Source organism: Onthophagus taurus, chromosome 3 (assembly GCF_036711975.1).
Source record: "Onthophagus taurus isolate NC chromosome 3, IU_Otau_3.0, whole genome shotgun sequence".
In the NCBI taxonomy this organism is placed as follows: Eukaryota; Metazoa; Arthropoda; class Insecta; order Coleoptera; family Scarabaeidae; genus Onthophagus; species Onthophagus taurus.
This window is the reverse complement of record NC_091968.1, coordinates 25,256,453-25,282,885: the sequence shown is the minus strand read 5'-3', so window position 1 is coordinate 25,282,885 and position 26,433 is coordinate 25,256,453. Positions and strand designations below refer to the sequence as shown.

General features: G+C 31.6%; 2 protein-coding genes across 6 annotated transcripts in view; one reads left to right on the top strand and one right to left on the bottom strand.

Moving 5' to 3' along the window:
- The window catches only part of LOC111419027 (golden goal), a 75,197-nt gene that overhangs the window by 13,810 nt on the left and 34,954 nt on the right, over positions 1–26,433 (bottom strand). For all 5 annotated transcript variants that reach the window (XM_071195493.1, XM_071195498.1, XM_071195495.1 and 2 more), the window contains exons 2-7: positions 22,792–22,958; positions 10,163–10,704; positions 9,960–10,109; positions 9,554–9,908; positions 8,971–9,101; positions 2,702–2,935 (exon numbers count right to left, since the gene is read on the bottom strand). In XM_071195493.1, the coding sequence (XP_071051594.1) occupies positions 2,702–2,935; positions 8,971–9,101; positions 9,554–9,908; positions 9,960–10,109; positions 10,163–10,704; positions 22,792–22,849 (1,470 nt within the window). In that variant the 5' untranslated portion in view covers positions 22,850–22,958. The remainder of the gene's footprint in view (positions 1–2,701; positions 2,936–8,970; positions 9,102–9,553; positions 9,909–9,959; positions 10,110–10,162; positions 10,705–22,791; positions 22,959–26,433) is intronic.
- Positions 3,026–5,002, top strand: LOC111419029 (cilia- and flagella-associated protein 157). Its single transcript, XM_023051769.2, has one exon. The coding sequence runs from the start codon at positions 3,078–3,080 to the stop codon at positions 4,947–4,949; it is 1,872 nt and encodes a 623-aa protein (XP_022907537.2). The 5' UTR covers positions 3,026–3,077; the 3' UTR covers positions 4,950–5,002.

Sequence of the window (26,433 nt, the reverse complement as noted above, 5' to 3'; positions counted from 1 at the left end):
TACACAATCTATTAACACACATTTGGTAGAAACAATTCTATCTAACGACAGGTAATTGTCGTTATGCATTGATAGCCTAAGAAATAAGGTTTTCATTCGAAAATATGTTGTAATCTCAATAAGTTTAGTGAAAATAACTTTTGTCCACGACTACCTTATAATATACAGGCTGTCTCACGTAACTGGTTCGTTAGAACTCTTTTAGGTTCCACTATTCATAGAGGTTTGAAATTTTGGTAGCATGGGTTGTTCATTCTAAACTTTCAATCTAAAATATTTTCAAGATGGCCACCACTTTCGGTCTACCGGAAATAGACCACAACTTCGTTATTTTAAATGGAATGCTATAGTTTTTATTACACCTTTCAATTATACATAAAAAAATATGTTTACTTTGATAAAAGTTGTTGGCACCTACCATTTTTTGTTTTCGAGTTATTTTGATTTTAAGCTTTTTTTGGCAAATTTCACCATGCTCTTTAAAAGCCTATATCTCAGTTAACGTTCATTAAAAAAACCTCTAAATTGGCACGATTACTCTTCAGATGTTGCCAAATAGATTGTCATTTCTTGTATCAGAGTATCTTATACAGGGTGGTCAAAAATTGAATTACCGTTTCTCCATATTCAATGGCTAGAAAGTCGAAAATTTTAAATGGAATACCCCATATTTTTTTACCCTATCAGAAAGGGAATTTAATTCTCTACAAATTATCTATAAACATTCCTATATCTATTTATTGTAGTTTCCCTGATATTGGGACATTAATCAAAACATGCACGGAATGAGGGAAAACGTTTGATTTTTTTATTAGAAGGAATGGAATTTTGACAGTTTTTGGTCCATATTTGTGTTATTGTTGTTGTTACTTACTTTTGATCACGAGTGAAAGTCTTTGTATATCATGGCAAATTATTTCAACGCCGATATTTTAAATTTTTATAGTTTTATATTCATGGCAATGGCCTTCACGATCTCCAGATTTAACACCAATGGATTTTTATTTGTGGGGTCACTTAAAAAATCAAGTGTACAATTCACCGATCAACACACGACAAGAGTTGCGTGATAGAGTGATGCGTGCACTACGTACTATTGACGGCGACCAACTTCTACGGGCCACAACCGTAGAAGTCGAAAGAAGGGTTGAAAAATGTTGAATGGTCAACATATCGAACAGTTTAAATTTTTTTATAATTTTAAGTTTTTGTTTTTTTATATGTTATTCATTCTAATTTCTGTTATTAAATTGTTGTTTTTCATTGTTTCATTTATTCGTTTTTCTGTTGGTTATTTTTGGTAAATAAAAGCGAGCAAGCTAAAGGTTAATCAACCATAGTTAATTGTAGAAATAATACCAATAATTTAAATAAATTAAACGATGAACTGTCAAAATGTCTTGGCCTGCTAACAAAAACACAAACGGGCTTTGGGATTTTATGTCTGATTTTGATTAATTTTCCAATATCAGGGAAACTACAATAAATAGGTATAGGAATGTTTATAGATAATTTGTAGAGAATTAAATTCCCTTTCTGATAGGGTAAAGAAATATGGGGTGTTCCATTAAAAATTTTCGACTTTCTCGCAATTGAATATTGAGAAACGATAATTCAATTTTTGACCACCCTGTATAAGATTCTCTGATACAACAAATGACAATCTATTTGGCAGCATCTGTAGAGTAGTCGTGCCAATGCAGAGCTTTTTTGAATGATCGTTAGCTGAGATATGGGCTTTTAAAGACCATAGTGAAATTTGTCAAAAAACACTTAAAATCTAAATAACTCGAAAACAAAAAACGCTAGGTACCAACAACTTTTATCAAAGTCAACATATTTTTTTACGTATAATTGAAAGGTGTAATAAAAACTATAGCATTCCATTTAAAATAACGAAGTTGTGGTCTACTTCCGGTAGACCGGAAAGGGTGGCCATCTTGAAAATATTTTAGATCGAAAGTTTAGAATGAACAACCCATGCTACCAAAATTTCAAACCACTACGAATAGTGGAACCTTAAAAAGTTCTAACGAACCAGTTACGTGAGACACCCTGTATACCTTATGAATGAGTTTTCTAAAACAAAATGGTAGTCATTTTTCACGGAGTGAATAATAGCGGTGAATAATAATCATTATTCACGGGTAGCCATCTTGACCAGACTAATAATAATTATTTGAAACGTTAAAAGTTCAAAAAACGTCAATTTAATTCAATTTTTTAGAAGTTTCTAAATGTTTGACATTAAAAAAACCTAAACAAATTCCTTTTTTCGTATGATTTAAGCATAAATTAATTAATTTTCGTAAAGAAACGACGTTTTATAAAACTGACACTTAATTTTGACAAATTGTTGTGAAGTTGGTTACAGTTGGTAACATTGAATTTGTGTCACATTGACGTTTAACCTTTATTCAAAAATTTATTTAAAAAATTAATTTATGGAATCAATTTCAATAGTCATGGACAAAGTATAGTATTCTACTCGCATATAATGAGCTATTATATGCTCATATAATAATACAAAAACTTACAAAAAGAAACGTCAAATCGCAACTTTAAAGTGATTTTTCGGTAAGTACTACACTTTTCCGCACTTTTTTTTATCATTAACGCATCTTTTGAGTCATTTCCTACCGATTAAAAAAAAACATCGATTTTTAAGAGGGACTAATCTTAATATATGTCAAAATCTTACCCTTATTAACCAAAAAGTTCTCTCTGGGCAACTTTGCGAGGAAGTTGCTAATAATCTTCTTGGTTTATCTTGCCCTAAAATAATTGTACATCCACATCTACAATGCTCGCTAACTTCTTCTCTAACTTCGGGGATATCCGCAACCATATTCGTTGATATTAAAGAATTGCTGTAAAAACACTCCCAATTATTACCAATTGATAAACCGCATTTTTCAGTTTGAATTGCTTCCCCCTAAAAAATTAAATAAAATTAGCGCCATCTTTTAGTACAAGTCTAAATGATGAAATCGATACAATTCATTTCTATGGCAACCTAACAAATCAGTTGTCAAAATAAGCATTGTAGGGGTTGTCTAAAATTGAACCAAAAAAATATGGCTAAAGGCAAAGGTAAAAAAGGTGGAAAAGGAGATAAAAAAGGAGCAAAGGGGAAAGAGGAAGTACCACCAGATCCAAACGCACTTACAGAAGTAGATAAAACATTTTACGAACTCCAATTAGCGGATGTAAACCGGAAATTAGCCCGATTAAGAACATTAAGTGACGAGCTCGAAGTGAAAAATGAAGAGCTTCAAGCAGAACTTAAAACGATGGATGAAGACCGAGCTGATATTATCTCATATTTAAACCGAACGCTACAGGAGAAATGTGACGATATCGCCGATTTAAATAATCGCCTGGTGGCGTTACAAGAAACCCGCGAAGAAGAAGCTGAAGATTTCAGAAACCAAATCGTCGATATGAAAGAAGAGTACAGAATGATGCAAGAACAATTATCATCCGAAATCAAACTATTAAACGGCAAATTAAACTCCTTAGACGAGTACAGAATTCAACGAGACGATTTAATGCAAAGATACGAAATCCAAGAAAAAGCAATGGAAGAACAAGAACTCCGGCATAAAAGAGAAATTTACGAAATCGAAAAAAAATTTATAATCGGTAAAGATCGGTTGAAAAAAGAGATGGAGGAGAAACTCTTACAATTATCTTGCGATTTCCAAGACGCCACCAATTTAAGAATAGCAGCAACAACCCATAAAGTAATCAGAGAAAACATCACCATAAATAACGAATTAGACGTGATTTTAGCAACTCATAACCGATTACATACCGAAAATGAAGAATTAAAAGAACGAGATCATATTTTACGGATGGAAGCTGATCTACATCAATCTGAAAAGAATAAAGCCTTGGCGAAATCGGCGGTTCAATATCAATTGATTTCTAAAATGACGATCGAACATGAAAAATTAATGCAACAATTAGAACATTACAAAGGAATCGAAAAAGAATTAAGCACGGCTAAAATAAAAATACTCGAATCGGAGCGATCCGTAGAATATTACATACAGAGGTGTAAAATTCTCGAGCAAAATCTTCACTTGAGTAGATGTGATAGAGTGTGTTTAAGAACAGATGTAAGTTACGCGCAAGGTGAAGTCGATCGATTAACCGAAATTCTTGTTCATGCTGTTATGTGTATCAAACAAGCTTTGAATTTAGAACAAGATCAAGCAGCCCAAGTAGCGCAAAGTCGAGACGATTTATTACAAACCCTATTAGAAGTTTTAGGAAAAGTTTACGAACTCCAACCAAGAAAACCTTCATTATCATCCGTCGAATCATTTACAGCAATGTACAAGAAAGGCGATTTAGGATTTGTTCCGATTGCAGTTGAATTACGGTCTAAATTCCCAACCAAACGTAACACATACACCGAAATTGGACCAAGTCTTGAAGATATGGCTGCAGCGTACAGCGAATTAGGAATAGCAGATAAAAAGGATGAATTAACCGGAGAAGAACAAAGTGAGGAAGGAACCGAAGAAAGTAGTGTACACGGAAAAGAAGTGCTTTCGTCAGTTGTCGAAGAGAGCAGCCAAGTTCTTTTCGACGACGAACCTGAAGCACCATCGATTGACTCGGAGAGAGGCGCTGAAATTAATCTGTTAGATTTAGTCCCTGATGCGGGTGGAGTTGCGGTTGCGCATGGTGAAGATTTCGATATGAATGAACACGAAGAAGAAGAATTTGGGGAAAAGAAACCGTCGCAAGAGGGTGTCCCTCAAGGTGAAACTCACGAAGGAGGTGAGGAAGTGGCCCACGAAGAAGGTGATACAGCTCAACCTGAAACACATGAAGGGGATCAAGAAACACCTCAAGATGCTCCTCAAGATGCACCTCAAGATGCAACTCAAGATGCACCTCAAGATGCACCACAAGATGCACCACAAGAAGGTTGAAAAAATTATTTGTAATGGGATGGCTTATATAAATGTTTTTTGTATTCTCGTAATTGTGGATTTTTTAGTGGTAATAAATATTCTTTAAATTTATAAATAATAATTATAAAATTCCATCTCTGCATAATTTTGATTTTTGAACATCCTGTATAACAAGACTGATACAGCCAATATCGCTAAATTTGAGGATATTCAATACGTTTATTTCAATACGTCGTTATGGGACATCCTGTATATATAAAAAAATGTATATCTTGGCTCCTTAATGTAATTTATGTACTTTGCTTACATGAAACACCCTGATTAAGACATAATAAAGTTTAAAAATACATTGGTCGGAGACTTACTACATCTATCAAGACTTTATCTAACTTTATGCAATTTTGAAATTGATAGACTTAATTTTGAACTCACTTGACTAGATAAAAATTAGATAATTTCTGCAAACTTGATGCAGGAATTATAAAGTATTAAAGTATGAGTCAAGAGACAAAAAGGTTCAAAGAGATGTATATTTAAGAAAATTTTAAGAAATTCCAAGAAATGGATTTTTTACGAATTTTTAAAACTTAATCGGCGAAAATTTCAAAATTCTCAAGAAGCAAAAGCGATTTTTCAAAACGGCTTTTTGCATTAAAAAGAGAAACAATATAGCTTTTAGATCAAATATAATCTACAAAGATTTTATAAAAAAAAACTCTTTCTAAATAAATTATGTCATTATCCTAAAATATTTAGGTTGGTAGTAACTAACTGTCAAAAAATAAAAATATACAATGTCAACAAATGTCATTTCGTCTTAATAAATTGAGAGAAACTGACAGAAATAACTTATGAGGAAATAACGAATACATACAGTTAAAATTTTATGTGAAAGAAACGAAAAGATTTACGAATCAAAAAATTAAATGTTACGCAAGAATTGAATTATGACAGTTGAATTATTGCCAACCTAAATATGCCAGGATGAAAAAAGTCCCAAAGTGGACTAAACCATATCATTTTCTTATCAAATTAGTTTCAATAAATATTCGTTCAAAAATTTATATCTCAAGAAGTGAAAGTGATTTTTCAACACGGTTTTTTGCATTAAAAAGAGGATACTTTAATTAATAATTGGTGATATTTCCACAAGGATCGTTCAAGAAATTAATTTTATAGCGAATTTTGAAAGTTATCGATGAAAATTTTATCAAAATTTCAAATATTGTTTTCTCAAAAACTAAAAGTTATTTTTCAAAACGGATTGGTTTATTGGAAAGAGGACACTTTTATTAACATTTTGAGAAATTTTCATATTCATATTCCAAGAAATTGATTTTATACGAATTTTTAAAACTTAATCGGCGAAAATTGCAAAATTCGAAGAAATTGTCGATTATTTCAAAAATTGATTTTTCAAGAACTGAAAGTGATTTTTTAAAACGGCTTTTTGCATTAAAAAGAGGATATTTTAATTAATAATTGGTGATATTTCCACAAGGATCCTCCAAGAAATTAATTTTTTAGCGAATTTTGAAAATTATCGATGAAAATTGCAACAACGAAAATTTTATCAAAACTTCAAATATTGTTTTCTCAAAAACTAAAAGTTATTTTTCAAGACGGGTTAATTCATTGGAAAGAGGACACTTTTATTAACACTTTGTGAAATTTTTATACTAACATTCCAAGAAATGGATTTTTTACGAATTTTTAAAACTTAATCGGTAAAAATTGCAAAATCCGAAAAAATTGTCGATCACTTCAAAAATTTATTTCTCAAAAACTGAAAGTGATTTTTCAAAACGGCTTGTTGCATTAAACAGAGGATACTTTAATTAATAATTGATGATATTTCCACAATGATCCTTCAAGAAATTAATTTTATAGCGAATTTTAAAAATTATTGCAACATTAAAAATTTTATCAAAACTTCAAACATTGTTTTCTCAAAAACTAAAAATTATTTTTGAAAATGGGTTGGTTCATTGGAAAGAGGATACTTTTATTAACACCTCGGGAAATTTTCATACTCATATTCCAAGAACTGGATTTTATACGAATTTTTAAAACTTAATCGGCAAAAATTGCAAAATTCGAAGAAATTGTCGATAATTTCAAAAATTTATTTCTCCAGAACTGAAAGTGATTTTTCAAAACGGCTTTTTGCATTAAAAAGAGGATACTTTAATTAATAGTTGGTGATATTTCCACAAGGATCCAGCAAGAAATTAATTTTATAGCGAATTTTGAAATTTATCGATGAAAATTGCAACATCGAAAATTTTATCAAAATTTCAAATATTGTTTTCTCAAAAACTAAAAGTTATTTTTCAAAACGAGTTGGTTTATTGGAAAGAGGACACTTTTATTAACACTTTGGGAAATTTTCAAACTCATATTCTAAGAACTGGATTTTATACGAATTTTTAAAACTTAATCGGCGAAAATTGCAAAATTCGAATAAAATGTCCATTATTCAAAAATTTTTTTCTCAAAAACTAAAAGCGATTTGTCAAAACGACTTTTTCCACTAAAAATAGGATACTTTAATTAATAATTGGTGATATTTCCACAAGGATCCTTCAAAAAATTAATTTTATAGCGAATTTTGAAAATTATCGATGAAAATTGAACAACGAAAATTTTATCAAAACTTCAAATATTGTTTTCTCAAAAACTAAAAGTTATTTTTCAAAACGGGTTGGTTCATTGGAAAGAGGACACTTTTATTAACACTTTGGGAAATTTTTATACCAACATCAAAAGAAATGGATTTTATACGAATTTTTAAAACTTAATTGGCAAAAATTGCAAAATTTGAAAGAATTATCGATTATTTCAAAAATTTATTTCTCAAGAACTGAAAGTGATTTTTTAAAACGGCTTTTTGCATTAAAAAGAGGATATTTTAATTAATAATTGGTGATATTTCCACAAAGTTCCTTCAAGAAATTAATTTTATAGCGAATTTTGAAAGTTATCGATGAAAATTGCAACATCGAAAATTTTATTAAAATTTTAAATATTGTTTTCTCAAAAACTAGAAGTTATTTTTCAAAACGGGTTGGTTCATTGGAAAGTGGACACTTTTATTAACATTTTGGGAAATTTTGATACTCATTTTCCAAGAAATGGATTTTATACGAATTTTTAAAACTTAATCGGCGAAAATTGCAAAATTCTGAAAAGTTTTGATTATTTCAAAAATTAATTTCTCAAGAACTAAAAATGATTTTTCAAAACGGCTTTTTGCATTAAAAAGAGGATACTTTAATTAATAATTGGTGATATTTCCACAAGGATCCTTCAAGAAATTAATTTTATAGCGAATTTTGAAAATTATCGATGAAAATTGCAACAACGAAAATTTTACCAAAACTTCAAATGTTGTTTTCTCAAAAACTAAAAATTATGTTTCAAAACGGGTTGGTTCATTGGAAAGAGGACACTTTTATTAACACTTTGGGAAATTTTGATACTCATATTCCAAGAAATGGATTTTTTACGAATTTTTAAAACTTAATTAAATAATGATTATTTCAAAAATTTATTTCTCAAAAACTAAACGTGATTTTTGAAAACGGCTTCTTGCATTAAAAAGAGGATACTTTAAAAATTATTTTTCAAAACGGGTTGGTTCATTGGAAAGAGGACACTTTTATTTTCATACTCATATCCTAAGAACTGGATTTTATACGAATTTTTAAAACTCAATCGGCAAAAATTGTAAAATTCTGCTTCGATTGCGATCAGTTGATAATAAGCAGGTTGCAAAAATGGGAAAAGTCCAGAGCGAACTCTGGAGTGAGACTGTTCATAACCACAGATTACATCACACCAACTTTCTTAAAGAGGCCACCCTTTGGCATTGAGACAACACCCCAGAACAACTTTGAAACAACCCTGAAATTTTATCCGCAACTTCTTGGAGTCTTGCTCAATCAGCTGACAACCCTGCCAATGGTGCGATAAAACAAGATTTGATGGAAAATGATTATAGAAAATGATATAGAGAATTAATTTGGTTTTAACTTACCTCACAATATTTAGCTCCGTAAGCTGGTTGGGGGGAATCACAAAATCTATATCTACTTTTCGTCCCACCTATACACGTACTAGAACAAGGCGTCCACTGCGTCCAAGGACCCCAACCGCCGTTTTCCGACTCTAAAATAAAAATAAAAAACAAACTAAGGGTATAAAGAGGCTTGATAACGAGACGATAACAAAAAAAAAGAGGGTTGGGTTTAATTGGGATATAGAGAAATACGATAGGAGGGTATGAAGAGGGCGATTCTTTTTTATTTAAGGGTTATTCCATCGGAAATATGAGGAGCAAAGACGTTCCAATACTGCTGCATAAATTACAGGGGCAATTCTCACCACCACGTTCGGAAAATATTTCCGCACAGAACAAAGGATGGTTTGGATAGGAGCCAGATAATACTGACCTTATTGGAAATTGGGGGAGTAGTTTTAGCCCAGCACCTTAAATCGATTGTAGACGAAAATAAAATAAAAAGAATTGACAAATTTATGCTTAATTTTTTTCAGTCACGCTATTTCAGTTTAAATCTCAAAAGTACCACTTAATAATTTGTTTTAAATTGAATGATTACCTCTAACAGGAAGTGTAGGCACACAATCAATCCTAACGTCAGCAACAGCTCCAGTAATCGCCTGGCTAACATATACGAAGCAGTATTCAACGTAACGTTCCGAAAAGAGTTCACAACTGAAATGAAGACTGTGCTGACCTCTGACGACACGCTGTTCCGCTACATATTTTAACTGTGTAGGTGGTAGTAGCGATGCAACGTCCGCCCTCTGTTTGGCGAAGACACGAACTTTGTCACCCGAGTTTAATATACAGGAAGGGTACTCGAATAACACTTTTATTCCTTGAGAATGAAGTCCACACGGAAATATACTCGAAGCGTGCACGTTAAACACAAATTGTTTACTCCATTCAGCCTACAAAAATAAAATTAAATCCCTAAAATAGAGAAATTATTGATTTTTTACTTTAACGTAAGTTGCAGTTCTTGGTATAGATGGTGTCGATATCGTCGGTCGCAAAGTTAACGAGTAATGCCCAGCCAATCCAAATAATTCACAACGTAACGTTAAAATTCTTCTTCCGGGAAATCCCCGAATCTGTTCTGAATATAATACCTAAAAGATTAGATGTTGAATTTAAATTAAAATCAAAATGGGTAATTTTTTACCTGTGCACTTTTATTCCAAGCTGGGTCATCACACATTAAAATAGAATGTCCGCAATAATGAAGTTCCAACCAAAACTCCGGTATAGCACTCGGTGGAGTATCAATAATCGGAGGGCAAACAACCTCAGGAAATTCCAAAATTGCCGTAACAGGTTCTTCTGGATATGTTTGGATATGTTCCGGTGTTAATAATAATTGAGGCATAGGCCATCGAACGTCTAAACTTCTTGTAATCATCTCTTCGCGATCGTTTCCATTTTTATTTTCGCCGATCGGTTTCTTTTTAAGCAAAATATAATATTGACCACCTTTCGAAAAATATCCGCAAGGTATCTTAACGATGGTTAAGTTCCTGGATAATGACCGAGCTTCCGGAAGTACCGGGAAAGTCGTTAGCGTTTGTACGGAGTTGTTCTGATCCAATCTGGACAGCTGTAATAGAAGGGGCGGGAACAAAGAGGATCTGATCTGTACGTGGAAATCCCCGCTGAGAGCTGTGTGAGATGGCGCCATTAAGAGGTCCAAACCCTGAATTGTTCCGTCTGTAACAAAACAAATCTCATCAAATTCAATGAAATCAAAGTTTTCGTACTACACATAGTTTTGCATGGTTTAGTCCAAACACGCCTGTTGAATAACTCGGGTTAAAAATGCGAAGGTACTCGACTAAGAGAGTCTTGAAACTTTCTAATTAGAGCAATCTTTTCTCTCTCGGGAAATGTATATTCCCGAAAATTCGATAATCGAGGATTTATTAAACCGGTAAAATTGGATTTTAGGAATTTTGATTTGAGAAAGTTACTTCAATAAGTTGAAAATTGGAAAAGTACATAAATTTAAACGACTTAAAAGTCACTAACTACTTCAGGTTTAAAATGTCAACCTCAATTTTGACATATTTGTAATCTCCATTAAAAATCCTTTAAAATGAGTACAAACACGACATATTTATCTTCAATATTAATGAACTTATGGTCAACTTCCGGTTAAGAATGTCAACGTCAATTTTGACATATTTGTAATCGTCGTGAAAAATCCTTTAAAATGAGTCCAAACATGATACGGTTAATTCCAATATTACTCGAGATATAAGCAACTTTCGGTTTGAAATGTCAATGTCATTTTGACATATTCTTAATTTTTATAAAATGTCTTAATATTTGTCACAAAAACGAAAATATAATAAAAAAAATCAAAAATTAAGGTTGGTATTAATAAATAAGGGAGTTATTAGCGTTTAAAGAAAACGATCGTCGATTGTTTTTTGTTAGTGTCAAAAGGAAATCATAACTTTTTTGTTTTTAAAGATAACTCCACCGAGTTTGGTATCATTTTAAAGGATTCTTCATTTTCTTTCGAATAGTCACAAAATTAAAGTTGTATTTTCAACTTTAAAAGCACAATTCGATTTTTATTCGAAATTAGAATCCCTTTTTATTTTAAAAAATTGTCTTGAATATAAATCTATTTAAATAAATCTAGTTAAAATTAAATCAATTTTTTTGACATTTCATTTTTGACAGTTCTTAGAGCATATTTAAAAAAATTAATTTATTATTAAAAAAATGAAATCTGCATTAAATTTCGATCAATTTAAGTCCAAACACCATTTCATTATCTTAATAAATGCGGGAGTTATTAGCGTTTAAAGAAAACGATCGTCGATTGTTTTTTGTTGGTGTCAAAAGGAAATCATAACTTTTTTGTTTTTAAAGATAACTCCACCGAGTTTGGTATCATTTTAAAGGATTCTTCATTTTCTTTCGAATAGTCATAAAATTAAAGTTGTATTTTCAACTTTAAAAGCACAATTTGATTTTTATTCGAAATTAGAATCCCTTTTTATTTTAAAAAATTGTCTTGAATATAAATCTATTTAAATAAATCTAGTTAAAATTAAATCAATTTTTTTGACATTTCATTTTTGACAGTTCTTAGAGCATATTTAAAAAAATTAATTTATTATTAAAAAAATGAAATCTGCATTAAATTTCGATCAATTTAAGTCCAAACACCATTTCATTATCTTAATAAATGCGGGAGTTATTAGCGTTTAAAGAAAACGATCGTCGATTGTTTTTTGTTCCTGTCAATAGAAAATATGTCATAACTTTTTTGTTTTTAAAGATAACCTCACCGAGTTTGGTATCATTTTAAAGGATTCTTCATCTTCTTTCGAATAATCATAAAATTAAAGTTGTATTTTCAACTTTAAAAGTGCAATTTGATTTTTATTCAAAATTAGAATCCCTTTTCATTTTAAAAAATTGTCTTGAATATAAATCTATTTAAATAAATCTAGTTAAAATTAAATCAAATTTTTTGACATTTCATTTTTGACAGTTCTTGAATAATATTTAAAAAAAAATAATTTATTATTAAAAAAATGAAATCTGCATTAAATCTCGATCAATTTAAATCCAAACACCATCTCATTATCTTAATAAATAAGAGAGTTATTGGAGTTTAAAGAAAACGATCGTCGATTGTTTTTTGGTCCTGTCAAAAGAAAATGCGTCATAACTTTTTTGTTTTTAAAGATAACCCCACCGAGTTTGGTATCATTTTAAAGGATTCTTCATCTTCTTTGGAATAATCATAAAATTAAAGTTGTATTTTCAACTTTAAAAGTGCAATTTGATTTTTATTCAAAATTAGAATCCCTTTTCATTTTAAAAAATTGTCTTGAATATAAATCTATTTAAATAAGGCCCACTTTTACCATCCTCCTGATAAACTATCTAGAGGATAGTTGCCATGGTTACGGCGGTTTTAAGCGCTCTCATTGGCTAAGAACTAGATTTATCTATCGGATAAATTTATCAGGAGGTGGTAAAAGTGGGCCTTAATCTAGTTAAAATTAAATCAAATTTTTTGACATTTCATTTTTGACAGTTCTTCGATAATATTTAAAAAAATTAATTTATTATTAAAAAAATGAAATCTGCATTAAATTTCGATCAATTTAAGTCCAAACACCATCTCATTATCTTAATAAATAAGAAAGTTATTGGCGTTTAAAGAAAACGATCGTCGATTGTTTTTTGTTCCTGTCAAAAGAAAATGTGTCATAACTTTTTTGTTTTTAAAGATAACCCCACCGAGTTTGGTATCATTTTAAAGGATTCTTCATCCTCTTTCGAATAATCATAAAATTAAAGTTGTATTTCCAACAATAATATTTTAGGTCTTTCGGTATTCTGCATTTTTTCTAAGATAAGTTCCATCTTTACGCGACTTTATAAAATGTCGCTTAGTCAAGTGATGTATAACGTGGTCCAATTGTAATTTATATTATTCGTGAGACCGCGACTCTTAAAGTCAGATCTCCGCCTTTCTCTCGAGCTTTGGCAGTTGTCGAACGAACGGAGCATTTCACCCTGCTAAATATTGAACAGGCAAGATGAATCCGGAGAGCAACCGAAACCGTTCCCAGAAAATGCGTTTCATATTTCAAACCTGTCTACTCCTTGTCTTCCCTCTTCTATTATTGCGTTTTATAGCGATGCACCTTCACTCACTTAACCACCCACACCCCTTAGTTTTCTCCCCGCCGAAAACCGATGCTTAACACCCAACAGAAGAGAACTTAATTATCAAAGATACAAGCTCCCAATTTGCAAGACTGTTACGACCGAAACGTCAAGAGCAATTGTCTATGCACCGAGATGAATGGAATGATCCAAGTGAGTGTTGGTACAAGAACGCTTAAGGAGGAGTTTCGGGTCGCAATCTCATGTCGTACATTATCCTGTCTCTGCAGGAACAAAGATGAATCGTTCGGAAGTTCGAGTTCCGAGGGTGTTACTTAAAGGGGTGTACGCTTAAGTGACAATATTTAACATTGTGGCTTCTTTGATATAATTAAACCCAAACAGAATCTGAACCTACATATATATTTTCTTATCCACTTTATACGTCTTCTCAATCTAACTTTTTTTGCAACTTCCACGAAGTATATTATTGCAGTCAGCAACCCTCGCAGACATAATTACACGCAACCTAACCTGCACGAAGACAATTAATCAAGCTTAACAGCGCAAGTTTCGACTTGATTCCCGCCCAGTTACCGCTGTTTGCCAGTTTGCAATCTGCGGAAGTTAACCCGTTTTTTAAACAGCCGTAGGGCGCCGCAATAAGCGTCGCTAAAACAATAAGGGTGCCGATTTCGGGACCCCATCGGGTGCGATCTTTTGTTTTTCGCGCGCAGTCGATTATTCCGAGTTTGTTTTAGGAGAAGGGGAGAAGTCAACGCCTGAATACAATGCCTCGGCGTCGGACGGACAACTGTTCCTTGAACAGGATGCTCCAGGGCACAATTGGCACTTTAGCCCAGGAAACTGCAGAGAAGTACTTCTTTTAGCTTCGGGGAATTTTATTTCTTACGAAATTTAGTGCTTAAAAGTAAAAAAATTTAAGATCAAATAAAAATAAATCAAATTTTGGAAATTTCTTATAAACCGTAAAGACAAATAAGCGAATTTCACCCCGAAATTGCTTACCCGGTCGACGCATTGTCTCTCGGGATCAAAAATGCTTCAATTTGATACCAAACATGATATATTTGGGTTAAAAAATAAAAAAGTTAGGTTAGAAATTGTCAAATGTCAAAATTAAATGTAACGATTTTTTGATAAATATTGAAATGATCTTAATAAGAATTAAAAATGCTTTAATTTGATACCAAACATGATATATTTGGGTTAAAAAATAAAAAAGTTAGGTTAGAAACTGTCAAATGTCAAAATTTAATATAATGATTTTGAGAAATACTGAAACGATCTTAATAAGAATCAAAAATGCTATAATTCGATACCAAACATGATATATTTGGGTTAAAAAATAAAAAAGTTAGGTTAGAAACTGTCAAATGTCAAAATTTAATATAATGATTTTGAGAAATACTGAAACGATCTTAATAAGAATCAAAAATGCTATAATTCGATACCAAACATGATATATTTGGGTTAAAAAATAAAAAAGTTAGGTTAGAAATTGTCAAATGTCAAAATTAAATGTAACGATTTTTTGATAAATATTGAAATGATCTTATTAAGCATCAAAAATGCTTTAATTTGATACCAAACATGATATATTTGGGTTCAAAAGTAAAAAAGTTAGGTTAGAAACTATCAAATGTCAAAATTAAATGTAACGATTTTTTGATAAATACTGAAATGATGTTAATAAGAATCAAAAGTGCTTTAATTTGATACCAAACATGATATATTTGGGTTAAAAAATAAAGAGTTAAATTATAAACTGTCAAATGTCAAATAACCGCCATCTTTTTTTGCTAAAAATGAAGATATCTCGATAACGGTTAGAGATAAATAGGTCAAGTTTGGGTTCATTTTAAAGGATTTTTAATTTTCTATCCATTTATGTTAAAAAAAGAACACCTTTATAATTAAAATATTTTTCTTAATTGATCCTTATTAAGAAACAAATACGACTTCACCCGAGTAAACCAAAAAATTTGGTTATGTCTGACTACTGGGGCGTGCTCAGCTGAGTTGGTCGGATGCAGGATGTTTTTTTAATAAATATTGATACCAAACGTGATACATTTGAGTTAAAAAATAAAACAGTTAGGTTCGAAACTGTTCAATGTCAAAAATAAATATAACGATATTTTGATAAATATACAAATGATCTTAATAAGAATCAAAAATGCTTTAATTTGATACCAAAACATCATATATTTGGGTTAAAAAATAAAAAAGTTAGGTTAGAAACTGTTAAATGTCAAAATTAAATATAACGATTTTTTGATAAATATTGCAATGATCTCAATAAGAATCAAAAATGCATTAATTTGATACCAAACATGATGTATTTGAGTTAAAAAATAAAAAAGTAAGGTTAGAAACTGTCAAATGTCAAAATTAAATGTAACAATTTTGATAAATATTGAAATGATCTTAATAAGAATCAAAAATGCTTTAATTTGATACCAAACATGATATATTTACATTAAAAAACAAAACAGTTAGGTTAGAAACTGTCAAATGTCAAAATTAAATATAACGATTTTTTGATAAATATTACAATTATCTTAATAACAATCAAAAATGCTTTAATTTGAAACCAAACATGATATATTTGGGTTAAAAAATAAAATTTAGGTTATAAACTGTCAAATGTCAAATAATCGCCATCTTTTTTTTTGCTAAAAATGAAGATATCTCGATAACGATTAGAGATAAATAGGTCAAGTTTGGGCTCATTTTAAAGGATTTTTAATTTCCTATCCATTTATGGTAAAAAAAAAATACCTTTATCACCAAAACTTTTTTCTGAATTGATCCTTATTAAGAAACAAATACAAAATGTGGTTATGACCGACTAATCGGGCGTGCTCAGCCGTATTGGGTTTTGTTGGCAAACATGATATATATAGGTTAAAAAATAAAAAAGTTAGGTTAGAAACTGTCAAATGTCAAAATTAAACATCGATTTTTTTGATAAGTATTGAAATTTTCTTAATAAGAATCAAAAATACTTTGATTTGATACCAAACACGATATGTTTACGTCAAAGAAATAAGAAAGTTAGGTTAAAAACTGTCAAATGTCAAAATTAAATGTAACGATTTTGAGAAATACTGAAATGATCTTAATAAGAATCAAAATTGCTGTAATTTGATACCAAACATGATATATTTGGGTTAAAAAATATAAAAAAAGGTTAGAAACTGTCAAATGTCAAAATTAAATGTAACGATTTTGATAAATATTAAAATGATCTTAATAAGAATCAAAATGTTTTAATTTGATACCAAACATGATATATTTGGGTTAAAAAATAAAACAGTTTGGTTAGAAACTGTCAAATGTCAAAATTAAATATAACGATTTTTTAATAAATATTGAATTGATCTTAATAAGAATCAAAATTGCTTTCATTTGATACCAAGCATGACGTATTTGAGTTAAAAAATAAAAAAGTTGGGTTAGAAACTGTCAAATGTCAAAATTAGATATAACGATTTTTTGATAAATATTGAAATGGTCTTAATAAGAATAAAAAATGCTTTAATTTGATACCAAACATGATATATTTGGGTTAAGAAACAAAAACTTAGGTTATAAACTGTCAAATGTCAAAATTAAAAATAACGATTTTTTAATAAATATTGAATTGATCTTAATAAGAATCAAAAATGCTTTAATTTGACATCAAACATGACATATTTGGGTTAAAAAATAAAAAGTTAGATATTCAACTGTCAAATGTCAAATAACCGCCATCTATTTTTTGCTAAAAATGAAGATATCTCGATAACGGTTAGAGATAAATAGGTCGAGTTTGGGTTCATCTTAAAGGATTTTTAATTTCCTATCCATTTATGTTAAAAAAAGAACACCTTTATAATTAAATTTTTTTTCTGAATTGATCTTTATTAATCTTCGCGTTACCACCGGGGTACGAAAGGATCCCCACATGTTGTATCTTAGGAATAAAATATTGAAAATGCAAAATTTATAAATTTGACATTGATATAATCGTAAAATAATGCTTTCCGAACGTGTTTCAAAAAAAAAAAGTGTCATACTCATAATAGACACATTTCAAAATACACAATGATTACGTTTTTTATTATGATAACGCGAGGGTTAAGAAACAAATACGACTTCATCCGATTAATTTAAAAAATTTGGTTATGTCCGACTACTCGGGCGTTAATAAGTACTTCAGGGAATTATAAAGAATAAAAAAATTTAAAATCAAACAAAAATAAATCAAATTTTGGAATTTTCTTATAACCCCTACAGACAAATAAGCGAATTTCACCCCGAAATTGCTTACCCGGTCGACGCATTGTCTCCCGGGATCCTTTTTGACCCTTTTTTCATTTCGAAAACGGAATACGCCAGTCCGGATCTGCTATAAATAAACGCCGATGTGCTTTCGCACCCCATGTAACCTATTGTCCATTAATTCGGGAGAAATGGCTCGAAAGGTCGACTCCGGGCCTGTTTTATTCCCAACGATATTCGCCCTTATCTACCCAGAATTTATACTCTTAAACCCAGAGATCACTCATTGAAGACTGATTGATTAAAAAATTTCCAAAAAAACGTCAAAGCAAATAAGATTTTTGAAAAAATCAGACAATTTTAACTTAATCTATCACAAAATTGACTTTTATAAGCATAGATGGCGCAATTTATTCATCTTTTGTTTTCGGCCATCTTGATTTTTTAAATATAAAGATATCTTGAGTGTTATAAGACATAAATATGTCAAGTTTGAACTCATTTTGCATGTTTTTTAATTGTCTAATAGAATATTTATTAATACTTGGATGCTTTTTATTACCACATTCCATTATTTTCAAAGATAATAATAAACTTCGTAAAATGAAAACAAAGAAATCTCGTGATTTTAACGTTCTACATTCGTGCTGAAAAGTAATTTGTAATAATACTTTTAAGATAACGGTACACGTTGGTTTGTATATTTGCGTGTTATAAATGGGTTGAAAGTGCTAGAATTTCAGTGGTCGATGCCCCTTACGCCTTCGTCGAGTCGTATCTTTAATAAATTACACCCCAGCGACTTCTCTCCCTCCGAAACGGTAAAGTTTCACTACTCCCATGTTTCGGGTTGTTGGAATTCGCGCACGGAAAGGGAAAAGACGACGACAACGATGAGAAGAACTGGAAAAGCGTTTCTGCGTTTAATCCAAAAAAAAAAGGGGAAAACCCGAAAGGTGTACGCGTGGTGCGGAACTGCTCTAAAATGGAAGTCCAAATAATTTCAAGATTTGCATTTCCCAGCTCGTCTTTTCCTTCTGCGTGCTTTACTCCGCAGTAGGAGCTTTTGAAAACGCGGGGACGTTCTCTCGTGTTCCATTGTATTTTCTTGAATTACGATGACAAATACATAAATTCGAGTCTGGCAACGACAGGAAAGCTTCCGCGCGTTACCTTTGAAGGTGCATCTTAAACATTTTTAGATTCTACTTTGCGAGAACTAATAACTAGGTTCTAATACGAATTTAAATTGAGATAATAAGCTTTATATTTCGAGTTATTCTTTGATGTAAAAGGACGAAATTATAAATGAATCAAAAAAATGCAACCTTTTTATTTTTTGTGCTATATTATATACTTTTATGGAAGCGTGTAAGGTTGATATTAACGAATACTTGGAATCCCCTCAAAAAAAAGCGAGATCGTAACGAACCGGCCCTTTGTTACGCTTTCATTCCATTTTCTAGTTAATTAATAAACACGGAACGGTCTCGTACACGAAAAAGGCCACTGTTGATTACAAAATCGATACGTTTTCCCTGTCCTAGCGTAGATTGGTTAGATTAGTGTCTCTCTTTTTCGTTAAGTACCTTAATGACATTACGATAATTATTTTATTTTTATATACAATAATCTGATGCTAAATAACAACTAAAACTAGAACTAACACTAGCATTACAACTAATACTAGACCTAGAAACATTCGGGTTTATAAGTATGTTAATAAGAATCAAAAATGCTTTAATTTGATACCAAACATGATATATTTCGGTTAAAAAATAAAAAAGTTAGGTTATAAACTGTCAAATGTCAAAATTAAATATAATGATGTTTTGATAAATATTGAAACTATCTTAATAAGAATCAAAAATGCTTTAATTTGATACCAAACATGATACATTTGGGTTAAAAAATAAAAAAGTTAGGTTATAAACTATCAAATGTCAAAATTAAATATAACGATTTTTTGATATATATTGAAATGATCTTAATAAGAATCAAAAATGCTTCAATTTGATATCAAACATGATATATTTCGGTTAAAAAATAAAAGTTTGGTTAGAAACTGTCAAATGTCAAAATTAAATATAACGATTTTTTAATAAATATTGAATTAATCTTAATAAGAATCAAAATTGCTTCCATTTGATACCAAACATGATACATTTAGAATAAAAAATAAAACAGTTAGGTTAAAAACTGTCAAATGTCAAAATTAAATAGAACGATTTTTTGATAAATATTATCAATTATCTTAATAAGAATAAAAAATGCTGTAATTTGATACCAAACACGATATATTTAGGTTATGAAATAAAAAGTTAGGTTATAAAGTGTCAAATGTCAAAATTAAATATAACAATTTTTTAATAAATATTGAATTGATCTTAATAAGAATCAAAAACGCTGTAATTTGGTACCAAACATGATACATTTGGGATAAAAAATAAAAAAATTAGATTAGAAACTGTCAAAATTAGATGTAACGATTTTTTGATAAATATTACAATTATCTTCATAAGAATCAAAAACGCTTTAATTTGATACCAAACACGATATGTTTACGTCAAAAAATAAGAAAGTTATGTTATAAACTGTCAAATGTCAAATAATCGCCATTTTTTTTTGTTAAAAATTAACACTTCTCGATAATGGTTAGAGATAAATAGGCCGAGTTTGGGTTCATTTTAAAGGATTTTTAATTTCCTATCCATTCATGGTAAAAAAAGAATACCTTTATCACCAAAAATTTTTTCTGAATTGATCCTTATTAAGAAACAAATACAAAATTTGGTTATGTCCGGGCGTGTTCAGTCGTATTGGTTTTTGTTGGCAATCATGATATATATGGGTTAAAAAATAAAAAAGTTAGGTTAGAAACTGTCAAATGTCAAAATTAATTATAACGATTTTTTGATAAACATTGAAATTATTTAAATAAGAATCAAAAATGCTATAATTTGATACTAAACATGATGTATTGGGGTTAAAAAATAAAAAAGTTAAGTTAGAACTGTCAAATGTCAAAATTAAATATAACGATTTTTTGATAAATATTGAAATGAACTTAATAAGAATCAAAAATGCTTTCATTTGATGCCAAACATGATATATTTATGTTAAGAAATAAAAAAGTTAGGTTAGAAACTGTCAAATGTCAAAATTAAATATAACGATTTTTTGATAAAATTACAATTATCTTAATAAGAATCAAAAATGTTTTAATTTGATACCAAACATGATACATTTGGGTTAAAAAATAAAAAGTTAGGTTATAAACTGTCAAATGTCAAATAATCGCCATTTTTCTTTTGCTAAAAATGAAGATATCTCGATAACGGTTAGAGATAAATAGGTCGAGTTTGGGTTCATTTTAAAGGATTTTTAATTTTCTATCCATTTATGTTAAAAAAATAACACAATTATAATTAAATTTTTTCTCTGAATTGATCTTCATTAACCTTCGCGTTACCACCGGGGTATGAAAGGAAAAATGTTAAATTTATAAATTTGACTTTCATGTAATCGTAAAATAATGTCATAATAGACACATTTCAAAATAATAAATGGGGTTCCTCACTTACCCTACTTGGCCACAATCATTACGTTTTTTATCACAATAACGTCGGATGCAGGATGATTTTTTTTTAATAAATATTAAAATGATCTTAATAAGAATCGAAAATGCTTTCATTTGATACCAAACACGATATGTTTACGTCAAAAAATAAGAAAGTTAGGTTATAAACTGTCAAATGTCAAATAATCGCCATTTTTTTTGCTAAAAATTAACATATCTCGATAACGGTTAGAGATAAATAGGTCGAGTTTGGGTTCATCTTAAAGGGTTTTTAATTTGCTATCCATTTATGGTAAAAAAAGAACACCTTTATAACTAAAAAATTTTTCTGAATTCATCCTTATTGAGAAACAAATACAAAATTCGGTTATGTCTCGGGTTTCTAGTTCTAGGTCTAGTGTTCGTTCTAATTTTAGTTCAATAAAAATCTAGCGCTAAATAACAATTAAAACTAGAACTACCGTTTTTGATTTATACATCATATAGGCAACTCGGGGAATACCCCGAGTTTATAATATATTATTAATAATATTAATAGTAAGACTTAAAAATATTTTATCCATATAATTGGAAATTAAATCGAAACTTTTAGTATAGATTGGTGATGAATCATTTTGTATGCGAAACACAGAATTCCGGCCTGGTATTTTGCATATTGTATAGGAGGAGTAAACCCCGAGGATATTCCAAAATTCTGTGCGGTGTCGCCGCATGCAAAGATCGGAAATTACTCCACTCCAATTGAAACTACCGCTATTGTGGTTGTTTCGTTAATGGATAACATGGAAACGGACTACTGATGAACTATTTTGCGGGATAAATTTTTTAACCAACGTTTTAATTAGCCAATTAGCCCCTAAAATCTTTTGCGCAAACCTGTACATCCAAAATAACGTACACCGAAGCGATTATATCGCGGCCATTAATCACTTTGGACGGATCGTCCATCATTTTTTCCCATCGACAGACGAATAACATAAATCTGAGGGAAATGAGAGAGCTGTTAAAAAAAAATTTCAAAACGAAAAAAAAAATTCCTCCCAAAAACAATCCAAACATTATTTAAACCCTTTGCTAAATTTAACGTCTACCTTCAATTTTTAGTCCTCCCTCTTAATTAAACCCTCGCTAATGAGAATGTGTGGAAAAAAACCTGGTTAAATGACAACGGAGTTTCAACCTTAATTGGGGCGTCTTTTCTCCTAAAGAAAATCTTCTCTTTTTTTGAATAAAAAGAAACACTTTTTTCTCGTTTTAATCTTTTTACCTTTTTTTTAAAAACTTACCTCCATCGCTTCTTGTAATTACAACAAGTAAGCACACGAACGGAGTCAACAGATTCATATCCAACGTTGCTCAACATTTCCGAGCCGTGACGATGAAGATTCTCGATCGATTTTTGATTTTCAAATGGTTCCGTCTAATTTGAATTTGGAACGGGATCGTGTTATTCCTGAAACAAGAGGAAAATAATGAAAGGTTTCAGCGGTATGGTGACACATGCCTCGACCGCGTGCGATTGATTTTCAACCGGTCATAAATTGTACACGTTAAACAGTCGTCCGCGACGCGTCCAAATTCAATAATGTTCACATCGCGGATTACTACTAACAATGAGTTATTGCGTCTGATGTGTCCGATAAACCGTTATTAACAGCCGGTGTATTTTAAAATCGTTTTGTAAACCACCGCTATTATGGACGATTCAATTTAAACTAAACTAAAACAATTAAACTATTGATGAATTGTTGTTGGGATAATATTTCAAATTTTCCAATTTAAATGATTAAATCAAGTATGTTGGTATAATATATATAGAAATACAAAAATTTGTTACCAGAACGGCTTAAATCCTACTATTATTAGCAAGGTTACAACAAGGTTACTTAAGACCGAGGAGCTACAATTGTGCAAACATTCTTGATCACTTTTGATATAGACTTAATCAGTAGTCCAATCTAAAGTTGTTAACATATAGTACCGGGCTTTGCCGGCAAGCGACCACGACTAAGCTAATATACAACATCGACTACATAATTAGATCGAGGTTCTTGAGGCCGAGGTGCTACAATACTCAAACAGTTTTGGTTAGATATAGAATTAATTGTAACGCGTCGGTTAAATGACATACATTCTCCGGTTATAAATTTGCCGATATCGTTTGCAGCTGAGGTTCTGGAATATACAGGGTGTTTATTAAACATGCGGCATAGGAGATACTTAAAGAGGATGAGGAAGGAAAGAGAGGAGGTCAGCAGAAATATACAAATGACTGACTGGAGAGCCTACTTCATGGGATTGTTGGGAGGGGTGGAAGAGAGAAGACTGGGAGCGGGAGAGCGAGGGGTGAAAGGAGGAGAGGATGAGATCCAGTATGAGGCATGGTTGGAGGCGACGAAGACAGTGAAGAAGAAGCTATGGAAGGTAATAAACGATGTATGGATGGGGGAGAGGTTTAATAGGGATAATATGCCCTATACAGTGGGCAAAAGAGGAGTAAAAGGGTGGTGAGCAATTATAGAGGAATCACCCTGTTGGACACAACTTTCAAAATTTATGCAAAGATACTGCTGGGGAAGTTGGAAGAGGAAATGGAGAGGGGGAATTGACAATATATACATTCTGAACCACCTGGTAGATAGGGAGTTGAACAAGAAGGGAGGAAAGCTGTATGGATTGTTTATTGACCTGAAAGCTTATACTATTTAGTCCCACACTATTGGCAATATACAGGCTGATTCTCAACCTATACGCATAAACTTGAGGATTTATTCCTGAAGACAAATAATGGGTAATAGGTGAAAAAAAGTGTAGTAAAAGATTTTTAGTTTCATAGATATCCGATATATGCGGCGACATCTACATAATGTGCTTCTCACAAGATGGACAGGACGAACTAGTCAATTGGCGTTTCCATCCTGATCGCCAGACCACAATCCTCTTGATTTTTATTTTTAGGTATACTTAAAAAGCATAGCCATAATCATCTTACACAGTAACACCAAACTATCTCATCTATCACTGATATCACCATACTTATTACATCTTCTTCAAAAAAATGTTTACATACATTATGCAAGAGATTGCAAGAGTTGCCTATACAAATGATGCATGGCGAAATTTAGTAAGGAGATGAAAAATGACATGTACGGATTACACGGATTATACTGAGGTGTACATACATACAGTGTTAAACACATAGCAGCTGAGGAAGTTAATATATGGATACGGCGAGCCCAATTGTGTATAGAAAATATTGGAAACAACTTGGAACGCTTGCTTTGAAAGTAAATTTCATGGATATCTAGGAAACTAAAAAACTTTTGCTGATGAGAATGAAGGAGTCCCTGGAAAGATATTTTAAGGCGAAGGGGTTGGAGGTAAACGTTGAGAAAACAATGATAATGAAGTTCTGCAAAGGGGGGAGAAGAAAGAAGGAGGAATGGAGGTGGCAAGTGAAAGCGTACACGTACCTGTGATATGGATTCCCGGAAAGTAATAAGGTCGGGGTGTACGTGAGGGCGATGACAAAAAGAGCGAACAGGGTGATGGAATAGGTTTGGGGGTGGAGGGAAAGAACTTTTGGGAGGGACATGGGAAAAAGAAAGCTTATGCTTGATGGCTTGGAGGAAATGATACAAGCAAAACCGCATTGCAGGATCCTGGGAGAGTGCTGGAGGGAAATTAAGGAGAGGAGGATGATCTATGGGCAAAGAGACAGGGAAGAATATTATAGAAGAGCGGAAAGAGGTGAAATGTGGAGAGAACTGAGAGATAGGTACAGGGACGTACAGAGGTAGGAAAGAAAGTCACAGATACAAGAAGGGAGATACAATGAAAGGTATGGGGAGATAGTGACAGAGGAACTGCCAAAGTATTTGTTGATGGAGGAGGATGATGAAAGGAAGAGATTGGTGGCCAGATTCCGCTGTGGCAATGAGGAGAGGGGGAATAGGTACTGGACGGACGATGTGGAGAGGTGGTGTAGGCTGTGTGGAGAGGATTGGGAGTTAATAAATAATAACAATAGAACGCTTATTATTATTATTATTAAACGGTTATGATTTGGACTATTCTAAGAATAATAATAATTTATTGTCTCACATAAGGTTACAATTTATACCAATACTAATACAATTACTATAACCTATCAAATTACTATCCCTTTAACTAGCCTCTCCCTGTCTTCCTACGTCTCCACGCTGCCACCACCTCCCCCATCCATCTCCTTCCCTACGCACTCTTCCCCAACACCTGCCTCCAAACCATCACCTCCTCCCTCAACTCACTACACTCTACCAGCAGATTGTGTAAGAACTCCCAGCCTTCATCTACCTTCATTCCTTCCCTGACTATATATCTCGAAGTCTCCCTAGCTAACCCCAACACTCACCTCCAGTACCTGGTCTGCAGAATCTCTAAGAGCCCTTGCTCTTTCCATCCCCATACATCATTATGTTTTTTCATCAAGCTCTCAAACATGAATTTCCTTTTTCCCACATTTTTCAAACGCCGTCTTTAAATCTACAAATAGAGCATGAAGGTCTATCTCTTCGATTTCTCTCTCTCTCTTTCGATCCAGTTCTCTATCCACCACGTATTTCAATATATACATGTTGTTTATAGCTCCCCTTTCCTTTCTAAACTCTCCATTGTCTCTTTCCTTCCTTTTTTGTACAATCCTCCACTTCCACGGTTGCCTCCACCCATGTTTCTTCAATCCCCACAATACTGTCTCCACCTTCTCCTCTATTATCTTATTTATATATCTCCAGACATCCCCCTTTCGTCTCACCAACCTAATTTCGTCCGCCTTCCTCTTCCTCATCTTTATCTTCTCCCTCCTGCATGTTTCTTTATACACCTATCTTGCTATTCTAAGAATATTTTATCCATTGATAATTTTTGAAAAACCGGTTTAATTCAAA